The sequence below is a fragment of the Engraulis encrasicolus genome, chromosome 14 (genome assembly GCF_034702125.1).
Source record: "Engraulis encrasicolus isolate BLACKSEA-1 chromosome 14, IST_EnEncr_1.0, whole genome shotgun sequence".
Taxonomy (NCBI): domain Eukaryota; kingdom Metazoa; phylum Chordata; class Actinopteri; order Clupeiformes; family Engraulidae; genus Engraulis; species Engraulis encrasicolus.
In genome coordinates, this window is record NC_085870.1 from 53,712,844 (window position 1) to 53,725,820 (window position 12,977).

The following is a 12,977-nucleotide window of genomic DNA, read 5'->3' on the forward strand; positions in this document are numbered from 1 at the left end:
TGTTATAAAAATCAACAAATACACTATATGTGTGTTCTATTAGATAATTCTTTAGATGAAACACTGGTTAATTAACCTACTGTACGCAAAATGTCTACTACTAACCTTCAACAAAAATGTCGGCTTCTGATTTGCGTCCTCCTTCCACCTCAAATTTATATCTGCCTCCCAATTCCTCACTGACACTGGGGATGAGCAGTTTGTGGAAGACGCCATCTTGGCTTATGGTCATCCCCTCTGTTTCAGCTGTGATCTTAAATGTAAAATCAATCAATCAAATTTTATTTGTATAGCACAATATTCCAACTGCACAGTTTATTCAAAAACCTGTATTCTCCCATGCGAGGTACCCAACCTCCTCTGCACTGACTGAAGTGTGTGATTTCCGTGTGATAACATGCTAATTTTAAAGGTGCACTTTGTAATAGTATTTTAGTTGTTGCTCTACTCTTTCTGATCCCATTAGGCTTTTATGGTGTGTCAGTCCTCATTTTGATCACATCTGATCCTCTAGAGCTATCCTTAAGTAATTATACCTAGTCACAAGTGTAACTTGTCAGAACTCATAAGCAAACCGAACTGAGACCACATCAACCAAGGTCTCAATACGGTTTGCTTCCGAGGGATCTGGGTACACTTTGGAGCGTTCACATATGTGGCAAAAATGCTGAGTCACTTCTCTGAGTTCGCTTAGGCGGCTGAAAGGGACCAGGTGTGAAAATGCTGTTAGGGCGTTTTCACACCTTTCTAGCCTGGGCGAAAAGCCGACTGTTGACTCCGTCAATCAGTCTGGCAAAAGCCATGAGGAATCCGTCTCCGTGGAGGGTGGTAGATGGTCTGATCTTACTCTATCATTTAAATTAATTGGAGTTCCAAACTCAAATTAAAACCCATATTGTGCTTTATTAGCATGCCTGTTACGATATAGCGTCGCAAAAGCAAACAAATAACAAAACGAAAGTGTGAATTTAGTTACCATAACCAATCAGTAACGAAGCTCGCTCTCAACTGTTTGCTGATTGGCTAAACACTGAGAGAACCGAGCTCGAGGCTTTTGCCAGACGATGTGCGGAGTACAGAGGATGGTGTCGTGAGGCTAGTACCTTTCATCCATTTAAGTGAACTCAGACCTGTGACTCATCATTTTCTGTGCATACAGTATGTGAACACTCCAAAGTGTACTGAGACCTTTATTGACGTGATTTCAGTTAGGTTCACTTATGAGTCCTGACAAGTTACACTTGTGACTAGGTATAATCACTAAAGGCAGGCATACACTGTGCAATATTTTCAGTCGTGGGTATTAAGCTCTTGCTCACACTGCACGAGGGAATTTAACGATTTAAAAGTTCGCGTCTCACGTCACGTCCTCACTCTATATGAGCCGACAGTCGGATGCGAGCAGAATACTTCCACTGTGCGACACAATACGCATGTTTCCCGGGTCAGCAGAGGAGGGAACATGCGCACCTGAGGTGGAGGTGAGGATGCGCTCAAGAGCAAATCGCGCTGCCCTATCAATTTGTGCATGCCGTAGCACTGCGTTAACTGTGCGATTTACTCACGAGGGACGACCAGGATTTCAAACAGTTTCGATTTTCTTGCGACCCTACGATTGCGTGATCGTAAGGTGAAATCGCTTGTCGTTACGTCATGTACACTACACGATGTGCAACTCATGATTGACCTGCGATTGAGCAAGAAATCGGCCCGACTCCCAAAAAGTTGTGCGAATGACAAATGGTGGCAAAATCCGGCAAAAAGTTGCACAGTGAAAGCCCAGCATTAAGGAGAGCTCTAGAGGACCAGGTTTGATCAAAAAGAGGATTGACACACCATAAAAGCCTAACGGGACCAGAAAGAGTACTGCACTACTGCAACATTGTCAATAAATATCAACTACTGGACTTTGATAGCTATCAATTGTTTCTTGATGTCTGTCTAATTTTTAAGATTTTGAATGGACTAGCTCCTCAACCATTACAGGAGTTCATTAAGAATAAAAAACTTTGCAAGTGAACACAAGAGCCCAGGCAAAGGGGGGCTGTGAAGTTAAAAGGCGTAGAACTCAATTCAGCCAAATGGCGTTGTCCATTAGAGGTGCAAAGTCCAGGAATACTATGCCATCTAACATCAGACAGTGTGTCAACTTTAACACCTTCAAAGCCAATCTTAAACAGTGGCTGAAAGCTAATCATATATGCACCCATTAATTATTAGAATTAACATTTGTTTTGCTTTCAAATATACTTTTTATTTGTATATTTACTTTACTTTTACTTTTAAAATTTTTCATATACCCAATGTTTGTTTTGTGTGTAAATGTCCTCTGTCATGCAGTAGGCTAGTTTATTTTCTTGTTATGTGTTTTAGTGTGAGTAGGCTACCTAGGAAAACAGATGAAATTTAGCATCTATGCTAAGTCTGACATTTTTATATTGAAGCTCTCAAGCTGATGTATTGATTAATTTGCATTGTCCTATCCAAATAAATAAATGAATGAATGAGTAGAGGGTTCTTTTTGTAATACACTTACAATATGAGCAAAACTAGAGCTGATTCCTTTTGTTGTCGGTTCACTTTTTGGTCCACTTAAAGACGACTGAGTGCGACTCACAAAAGGGGACTAAGTGTGAAAATAGCCTATGTAGCATGAGCAATACAACAGCACATTGAAATTGGCAGGAGTTGCCCTTTAAAGGGGACTAAGTGTGAAAATAGCCTATGTAGCATGAGCAATACAACAGCACATTGAAATTGGCAGGAGTTGCCCTTTAAAGGGGACTAAGTGTGAAAATAGCCTATGTAGCATGAGCAATACAGCAGCACATTGAAATTGGCAGGAGTTGCCCTTTAAAGGGGACTAAGTGTGAACATAGCCTATGTTATATTCATCTACGTAGGCCAATGTGCTGATGACTTTATTTTATTTAGAAAAGCTATTTATTTAGAAAATAATGATCTTTTCAAATGATGAATGATATCAAGTAACATTTTTAGCAAGCACACTTCCATTCTGTAGTTGAAAGTAAAAACCCTTGCCTGCTTATCACCAGACCTAATCACAAGTGAGATGTCTTCCAGATTTGAACGGTTGTGTAGAACTAAAGGCAGCATGGAGTTCCCAGGCTATGAAAAGTCAATATTACACTTTTTATTGCTGTGTGCCATTTGACATTTTTCAGGGGCAACCAGCCATTCATTTTCTAAAAACATTTTTTTTAAAAGCTATTTGACATCGCATGAAACACAGAGAAATACAAAATACAGGCCTACATTTTAGCAAACCTGATGGAAGCGTCACAATAATGTATTGCAACATTTTATAATTTCTCATTGTGCAAACCATTATTTCTCTCTGACCCGCATACAGCCATAATCCCCATGTGTGGAGGAGCAGGCTTGTTGATGCGATGTGTGATTATGATTATTGTGATAATTTGTTTTTTGTTAAAGGTGCACTGTGTAATATGTTTAGTAGGTCATTTCTAGAATTCATGCTGTCCATTCATAAATGTTACCTTTTTAACAAATACTTACCACCACCATTAAATTCTAACTATTCATTATGGCTGGGAAATTTGCATTTTACATACATGAAAAGGGGGGGGTCTTCTCCATGGTCCGCCATTTTGAATTTCCAAAACTTACCGTCCTTTGGTCATACTAGTACATATTGATTTATTATTAATTACTATTCATGAAATGCTCACATTTGGTGATAGGCAGCACAGCTTCAATGAGCAGCATAGTTGCAATACCTACTCTGGCCACAATGTTACATAGAGCACCTTTAATGTTTCATTTTAGTGCAAAGCACAATACAAAGAAGGACTGTTGTGAATCAGATTGCTTGTTGATTACATGAAATCAGTTAGTGTCCTCCCATCTTACCTCAACACCATCTTTGTACCATATTCCTTTCGCATCCTCTTTGGTCAACTTGCAAACCAACTCCGTCGGCTGTCCAACCATGACTTTGCAGTCCTCAAGTCCTGAAGAAAATTGCACTCCCGGGTCTACAGTTGTTGAATAAATGTGCATAATTAGGCAAGGAAATGATTCTTTGTTATGTAGTACAGTGATCCCCATCTATCACGGTAGTTGTGATCGAGAACCCTGTGCAATGGCCGAAAACCCTCAATAATGAGGCCATAATGAAAAGTGGTACTTTAATCTGAAAAGAGTGAAAGTGACACTCTTCTTATAAAGAGCGCACTGAGCATACAATATAAATTTTAGTACATAATTTTACTCTTGCATGTGGAATTCTCATTGCATTTACATATTACATAAGATCCCTATTCATGCAATCTTTTTTAGGATGCATAATGAAAGTGTGTGTGTATATATATATATATATATATATATATATATATATATATAATAAACAATAGTGGGACCGTTAAATCTGAACCGCGATATAGTGGGGGATCATTGTCATATCTCTGATATGGTTTGGTCTCGATGAGCTATGTGTCTATACATATATGTGTCCATATATGTTCAGCCAGTTCAATATATATTTACGACAGTAATAGTATGTGCAAACATACTATATTTTCACAAATGCTTTTTTCATGTATTTTACTTCACGTCTTCCATGTGTAAAATACATGCTCATTTGTTAAGTGCTATAATATTCATACTTGAACCTTTTTCAAAAAATAGATTGTTCCCTTTCAAAATTATATTGGGGAGGAGGTCGGCAGGTACGCATCACATTTTCCATCTTTATTCTCCACAGTTCGGTCTTCTTCAGTAAGATAAGGTTCATCTCTGAGAGTAGCATAACTACTTGTCTTCGTGGAGTGCTTTTCTTTTTCGTCATTTTCTTTTTGGGCTTTGTTGTATAGTCTTGACGTTGCGGAAGTTCGGTCATGTTGATCATCAGGTGATCTGATCTTGCATGGCAGTAGTTCATCATGTATCGTCTTAGTATGCAGGGTAGATTAGCCTTGTTATTTCAATATTAATCCTGTGCAATTATATTTTGAATATTCTTTTCTTCATCTGAATCTTCATTCTAGTTTTTGTTTCAGTCTTCGTAACGTTTGGAATCAAAATTGTGATCACAGCTATAGGTCTTCTGGGTATTATCTTCCAGGTGTAGAATATATTCAAAAGGTTCCCTTTGTTAGAATAACACACACTTACAAACAAGCACAGTGGTAGACAAACTATAACATGACAAACCAAGCAACGTTGCAAGAGAAGACAAAACACACTGCACACTGAGCACACAGTAATACTCGCAACATTATCACCTGGTATTTGCTGGAATTATTTACGGTGGTCAAGTCTAACACCTGACCAGTTGTTTTCATCACTGTAGTTATGCTATGATGATGTCATAGATAGGGAAACATGCGCAACATCTTAGAATCTTAGGATTTGAGATGTTCCAGGTGCCATATGTGATCTACTGAGAAGCATACATGATCTCTCAGAATTCCGTGGAATGTACGCTGACCTTTGGGACACAAAATCTGTGTCAGTTTTACGGATTTTGGAAACCTGGTCCCTGGTCCCTGGTCCTTGGTCCCTGGATTGTTTTCCGTGATGGACTTACGGAAGTGCTTTCTCTATATTCCCACAGCTCTACGCTTCCACAGTCTTGTGTTTTCTCATGATTTTTCTAATTTCAAAGAGTTTTTTTCTCAAAAACATTTCTTACTGACAGGTTAGGTAAGGGATTGTTTTGGTCTGGGCACAGTTAGTATTCTTTCGTTTATTATGTTCGTAATTTACCGGGGGGGGGGGGGGGAGGGCTGGTGCGTAGGGGGGGGGAGGGCCATGATGAAAAAAAATGAGGTGGAGGGGAGGGCCATGGCAAAAAAAATCGGAGTTAGGGGGAGGGCCATGGAAAAAAAACCGAATTTATTTTATTTTATTTTTATTTATTTTTTTAAACAATAATAAAACATGTTCTGAAACACATCGCTTTGCGATGCAAGGTCCCGGTGCATACTATAGCACTGAAGCGTGTATCTGTAGTCAAAAAACTATCAGGTGCAGCTACTGTAGATTGCCCGCGCTGACTCTCTTTCACTTTAGGATTGCTAGTGCTACGGAGGAACATTGAGCATCATAGAAAATGCCCGTGAGCAAATATCAAACTAGCTGATGTGAACTATATGGGCTAAACAGTTTGGGAAGTTTTGACAACGAATTGGATGGGCATTTCCAGAGGAATTTTGGAGAGGTGTTGTAGTCAACTGGTGGTCACAGCCTCTGGTAAGCCATGATTTTATTTATTGGCACCGCCGTGTGCTTACATTTGTGTTCAAAGAACTTCAAAGACCCCAACCAGACCGGAGAGAACAGTAGGCCTACCTAGGCCTAGACATTTGGCCTAGACGTACTTTAGTAGAACGGTGCAGTGACGCGAGTTTGTTTTCAAGGTAGTAATAAAAATGGTACGGCGATGTGTTGGCCATGCATCATAAGGTCTTGAAACCATTGGAGGAGCTAACTTGTTGTGAAGAGAAGTCTCATCACTTTGGTGAACAAAAACAGACCAACTAAGCAAGGAATTATGTACATTTAAAGCGTGACGGGAGAAGGGAATGTCACCAAAGTTGTGCATCGTGTCAGGTAAGAAGTGACTTTTGTTTCTTGCTGTGGAGATTGGATTCGTAGAAGCGTGTATTGGTGTGCTAGGTCTTGCCTGTTGCTGGTGAAGTAGTCTAGCTTAGCCTCGGAGTTGGCTATGGGGTGAATCTGAAGGAGAGCACAGCCGATGGTGTGTCTGGCTTGTCTATCATCACAGTTGTCAAAGTTGAATTGCCGCGGTGTGTAATGGCTGTGCTATTGTTGGATGTTTTGGAATGATGTAGGCCTACTGGTTCTGTTTTGGCAAGTTGTTCCTTTTGCCTCTTGCTGCTGATTTGACCACCATAGCACCGCCACCACCTTAATGCGTCTTAATGGCCTACGTTAAATGCAAACTAAAGGTGGCTTTCTCACTCTCCCTGTATCAATAGCCAGCAATGGCTCGAGCTGCTTTGGCGCTTAGCCCACTTCTTGCTCCGATCACATCCCGAACTCTTTGGCCGTCAGAGTGTAATTACATTCGGGAAGGCTATGCCTGTGTGTGTGCGTGCGTGCTTTTATGCGCGGTCTGGGAGACCGAGATGCATGCACCTGATCCATAGTCGCAATTGCAAGAAAATCTAAATTATTTGAAAGTCCGGTCACCTCTCACGAGTGCATCGCATAGCCTAGTCAAAGCATTTCTTCTAATTTCACACATTGCACACTGCCCATGCTGAAGAGACAAACTGTCAAGGCAGCGCGATTTGCTCTTGAGCCCTCACCTCCACATCAGGTGCGCGTTTCACTTCCGCAAGAAGAACATTAATAGTGTCAAAGTGAGATGTTAAAGAAAAAAAAGTTAAATCTAGCCATCCTTGTTTAGGCTACATAAAACATGAGGAAGTTATTCAGATGTGATTCGCCATTCCTCACCCTAAAATTGATTAGAACGCAGGAAATAGCATCTAAAAAACAGATTTTTTTTCACAGCACCCCCTGGTCAAAACCAGTTCCTGCGTCCCTGGCTTCGCTACTGTGCTGAACATGTAGCCTAAAACGTACCTTGTGAAAGGCGCTGCTTGTCGAGCAGGGAAATATTGAAGCTACGGTGGGGAAACTCTCTCCACTTTGTAGTTTACAGTAGTAACAACTCGGACATTGGTATTGAAATGGAAGTTTTTATTATCATTATTATTATTATTATTATTATTATTTTCACTTAACACGTAAAAAAAATAGTGAAGGCAATATGTCTTGGTGACAGTGGAGTTAAAAGGCATCCCATGCAGCCGCAGAGGTAGATTCTTGCGGCTTCTCATAGGTATCCACTGATATCGATAGCACATAATAGTGCAGACAACCGCCCTTGATGTAGGCTACTCTGACTGTTCTCATGATGGTTGTTCATCTACCAATTTGAAATATATATATTTTTTTATCTGTAGGGGGAGGGCCATGGGAAAACAAAATTGAAGTGGGGGGAGGGCCATGGGGAAAAAATTTGAGGTGGAGGGGGGGGCCATGATTTTTTTTTTTGACCGGACTTCCAGCGCACCAGCCCTCCCCCCCCCCGGTAAATAACGTACAGTCCCTTACATTAATTTGATATCTTATCAACCAACTGGAAAATGTATTTCTCAAAAGCATGTCTTCACTGACAGGTTAAGGTTAGGGATTATTTTGGTCAGGGCACAACTTAAATTCCTATAGCATTCTTTTGTTTGATATTAGAATGTGTTATTTATTTTCTAATGATAAACTTAACACAGTGCTGTGGGAATATAGAAAGCACTTCCCCATGAGTTCATCACGGAAAACACTTCCATGTCCAGGGGCACGGAATTTTGGCAAAATCCGTGAAACTGACACAGATTTTGCGTCCCAAAGATCCGTGTCCATTCCACGGAATTCTGAAAGATCAGGTTGGATTGTAGTTACTTGTGTGCCACCTGTGCCGACTATTGATGGCCCAAATGGAAAACCTGTAATGACATCTTTAGCCTAACAATTACCCTGGCCTTTGTATTTTTTTAGGTAATGTGCTATCCAATTGTCTGTGAGCGCATGGCATATACAGTCAGTGGAAAGCACAGCATACATTTTTTTAAAATAATTTGTATTGTAGGATTTGTCCTAATACAGGCTGAATACATGTAAGTAGGTAGTTCTTTTCTCCTGTGATCAAATCTTTGACATCTGGTCAGGTATGAGTAGAGATAAGTTATTAGTTCTAACACTGTGTCTCTCATAGTAGAAAAAAATAAAATGCGTAAAATTCCAGCCATTGGCAAAGTCATTGCATTTCGAATGACTTTGATAAGTGACATTGCCTCCATGCAACTGTCAGTCGAACCCTTGTCCATCCATCCCTTACCAGTTACCGTCTCCTCTACCAACAGGGCTTGCTTAGCCTTAGCCCGGGCTGCGCGCCTAGCAGCCCTTGCGGACCTAGCAGCGTCCCCTTCGTTCTCGCCTTCGAGGTCGTCGCTATCGGAGTCGCCAAGGCGCCCTCCGCGCCCATGGCGGCCACGACCTCCGTATCCACTCGCATCATCGTCTGTATTTCATTGAGTGCCACGTCCGTCATAACCACAGACGTGGCGCAAAGATGAGGTGTACAAGAAAGCCACACACAACATTAATAACGTACAGTAAACTGATGGGAACAGAAGCATAGACAGTTGTAACAAGAATAGCAAGGGATAACAACAACCACATATGGTAGCAGTAACAAAAATGAAGCAGTAATAAGAATTGTGACACTACAGGCGTACAAAACGATCAGACAAAAACAAGAAACATTTTGTCTTGAAGATTGTCAATCAACTTCAGCAGGCTGTGAAGTTGGAAAACTTGCAGTGAGGATTGTATGCTTGCTGAAATTTAAGATACTTATTGTGATATTGAGAAGTTGTTTGACAATAAACCTGCAAGCATACATGAAGCAAACATTAACAAGAAGAAATACAACACATAGATGCACACACATGGTTGTAACAGAATAAGGACATCCAGCAAACAGAAAAGCAAGTCTGACATTTTTCCTCAATTAATTGTAGTGGTTATTTGTAACTAAACTATAGTAAACAAAAATACTGTTAAGGCTGTTAAAACAAACTGTCTAGTTTGATAAAACAATATATTTATCTGTTCTTTATTTGTTTATATGTCCTTTATTTGTTCTTTAATAGTGGGTTAGAAAATTCTTCTATATATTAAAGGGAACCTTTCACTTCCAAGATCAATGTGTTATCTTACAGAACTCTGTGAATTGAATTATATTCTGCTCAAAAGCACTTGGGGAGAGCTGGCGAGATCATATTCCATAATTTATGGCCTCTAAATTAGCTAGGCCTACTGTATATTTTTTAATAGTAGTTCAATAAACTATTATTGCAACATTTAGATTCTGGTACTCATTAAATGCAAAGACTTTCTCTCTTTTGCTTTTCCTTTATGGTAATTATTTTGTAGGCCTATATTGAATGAATTATTATTTGTGAACATTTCACACTCAACTCAATTAACAGATCACAGATCATCAGACCTATGTAGATGATCTCACAGTCATGTTAAGAACACCTAATTGAATTTCCATAGACTTGTATACGGTCTATGTGTATTTACCCATGCATCATCATCATGCTCTGCAGACCTCCTTACCCACAGCAGCGTCTGGAACCAGTAGTTCTTGCTTGCTACGTGAGTAACTGCTGGTTTCGGGTGTTGCATCGTTTTGACTATTTGCCGTGCGCCGTTTGCTTTTTGTGCGCCCTCCTGATTTTGCTTTCGGATGTAAATCAAATGATGATACATGTTACACAAAGCCGTGTTTGTATTATTTATGTAAAATAAAGTCTTACAACTCAAGTCTTTGTATAATGTGAATAACGGTTATATGGATGAAACAAGAAATATCAAATATTGACTAAGTAATTGATACTCTATGTCAGTTCAAACATAGAGTCCTGTTAAATGATTATGTTTTCCATTTTCTTTGTCTGAGCAACATTGCGAGGAGACATCATTGCAATAGACACACACAGAAAAAGCAAAACAAAACTGATATGGCCAGACTTAATGATACGTTCCAGGGGGATATTGTGACATAAAGGCGGAACAGAACAGACAGCTGTGTGACCAGGGACAAAAACAATCCTTGGACTAGCAACAGACAATATAGCTGCTAAACACATGTACAGGAAGTTCATTTCAATTGTGTGTGTGTGTGTGTGTGCGTGTGCGTGTGCGTGTGCGCGTGTGCGTGTGTGTGTGTGTGTGTGTGTGTGTGTGTGTGTGTGTGTGTGTGTGTGTGTGTGTAATTTACATGTTGTCTTTACCCTGGTATCAAAGATGCACTATATCTCCATGGATATTGGACATGTCAAAACTTTTTTTGTGCTGAAGCACTGAGTAGATGTATTGATAGAAACAGGCTATTCTTCTACTTGGAATGAAGTGTGGGGCTCAGCTAAGTCATACGTACAATACTTGTCTCATTGGGTTTTCATCCTATAACCTCACATTAAAAAACATGTTCATTTCAGCTTGATAGGCATCTTTGCACCATCACTGCTCTGCCGAAGTTACCTATAATTTGATATATGGAAACCAATTGGATTCTCTGGAACACATTTGAGGTGAATGTTATTCAGAAAACTATACCTATTACGGTGTCTGGAACCAGTGGGCCGTCTCTCTTCTTCTTCTTCTTTTTCTTCCCCTCTTCATCATCATCATCATCTTCGTCTCCTTCTCCTTTTTTTGCTGCTGCTGCTGCTGCTGCGTCCGCGGCTGCCTTGGCATCTGCCTCAGCTTTTGCCTTTGCTGCTGCTGCTTCTGCAGCTGCCTTTGCAGCCTCCGCTGCTGCAATCTCCTCCGGTGTTGCACCTGGCCTGTTGGCTGCCTCTATGGCAGCTTTGGCTGCTGCCTCCAGGTCGGCCAGGTCCTTGGCTGCTTTCTCAGCGGCCTCCCTCGCGGCTTTTTCAGCAGCCTCTCTTGCGGCTCTCTCGGCGGCTGCCGCTCGCTCCGCTGCTCTCCGCTTTGCTGCCTCCTCTTCATCCGACATAGCTTTAGCGTCGAGCGCTTCCCTTTCCAACTGGGCTTTCTTTGCTGCTTCAAGAGCTGCCTCCATGTCTTTCTTGTATTTCTCCTGCTGCTCTGCTGCAACCTTGGCCAGGTCTACGCCGCCACCTGCCACACCAGCTTTCCTTTCCTTCTTCTTACCTTTAGCACCTTTGTCAGCTGAAAAAATAACAACGTAAGATAGTGTAAAAAAAAATCCTTGATTATGGAAGATAAAATAAAAAATTGGGTAACACTTTACTTGACATGTTCCTGCATAAGACATTCATAGCAGCTATTATAAAGTCTGCACGAAGCATTCATGTTTGTTTCATGACCCATTCATACCAAACCTTTTATGAACCTAGTGGACAGAAGGACTGGAACTTTGCAGCATTGCAGGTTTTGTTCTGAACCCTCAATGATTGCTGATTTTGACAAGTTACTGTCCTTTTGTCTGCCATGTCTATGAAAGGTTTGGTATGAATGTCTCAAGAAACAGTCTTGAATCCTTCTTGCAAACTGTATAACAGCTGCAATGAATGTGTCTTGCAGCGACACGTCAAGTGTAACCAAAAATGTTTTACTTACCCTCAACTATTAGCCAGGCACTGCAAGACTTGAGGCCAGCAATGGCTGCATAGATTCCACTATCAACAGGCATGCAGTCTTTGATGAGAAGCTTGTGGATAAGTTTGTCCTCAGAGCAAGTGATCTCGAACTTTTCGCCAGTTTCAATGGGGTTGTTCTTGAGTGTCCATGTAATCTCAGGTTGCGGCATAGTGAGAACACATTCAAACTGAGCATCTTGCCTCTCCTCTGCCTTGACTTCTTGGATTTTTACGGCAAAGTCAACAGGAGGAACTGTCATTGGGAAAAGAGTGGAGATGATTTTATTGTTGAATGATTATTTGTTTTTATTCTTAAAGGCGTTTTACATTTGATATACTGTACTGTGTTTTAGCATTTAGTACTGCTGTGACTTACTGTATGTGCTTAAGCTGATGCACACTTTTGTTTATATCGAAAATAATAACTGTGAAATTAAAAGTGCCTGTACTTCAAAACAGTGTAGTACATACGTTTTAAATCAGAAGTGAAGACATTTACACCCCCAACGTCGAGTTGATAAAGTCCAGCATCCTCTGCTGACAGGTTTCTGACAGAAAATATAAACTTCTTTCCAACTTGCTTCAGAGAGTGTTTAACGTCACCTTCCATTTCTCTGCTGAAAGCAACCATGACTCCATCCTAATCATTGCAATAGAGTAGTTAAAACATTTAATAGAAAAATAAATTGAGGAAAACCAATCCTGTATCTTTTTTTGTTTCAAATTAACACAGAACAATATTGCTAGTTACTGTATACACACTAG

The 12,977-nt window shown here is 40.4% G+C and overlaps 1 protein-coding gene and 1 long non-coding RNA gene across 8 annotated transcripts in view; one reads left to right on the forward strand and one right to left on the reverse strand.

The window, feature by feature from the left end:
* The window catches only part of LOC134462898 (uncharacterized), a 122,184-nt gene that overhangs the window by 84,249 nt on the left and 24,958 nt on the right, over positions 1-12,977 (forward strand). The window lies entirely within an intron of this gene.
* Positions 1-12,977, reverse strand: part of igfn1.1 (immunoglobulin like and fibronectin type III domain containing 1, tandem duplicate 1) — a 36,339-nt gene that overhangs the window by 9,766 nt on the left and 13,596 nt on the right. For 2 of the 5 annotated variants that reach the window (XM_063216138.1, XM_063216137.1), the window contains 7 exons: positions 12,684-12,852; positions 12,193-12,465; positions 11,203-11,781; positions 10,201-10,323; positions 8,912-9,094; positions 3,895-4,019; positions 106-253 (listed from right to left, as the gene is read on the reverse strand). In XM_063216138.1, coding sequence (XP_063072208.1) covers positions 106-253; positions 3,895-4,019; positions 8,912-9,094; positions 10,201-10,323; positions 11,203-11,781; positions 12,193-12,465; positions 12,684-12,852 — 1,600 coding nt within the window. The remainder of the gene's footprint in view (positions 1-105; positions 254-3,894; positions 4,020-8,911; positions 9,095-10,200; positions 10,324-11,202; positions 11,782-12,192; positions 12,466-12,683; positions 12,853-12,977) is intronic. The other 3 variants (XM_063216140.1, XM_063216141.1, XM_063216139.1) reach the window with 2 other exon arrangements.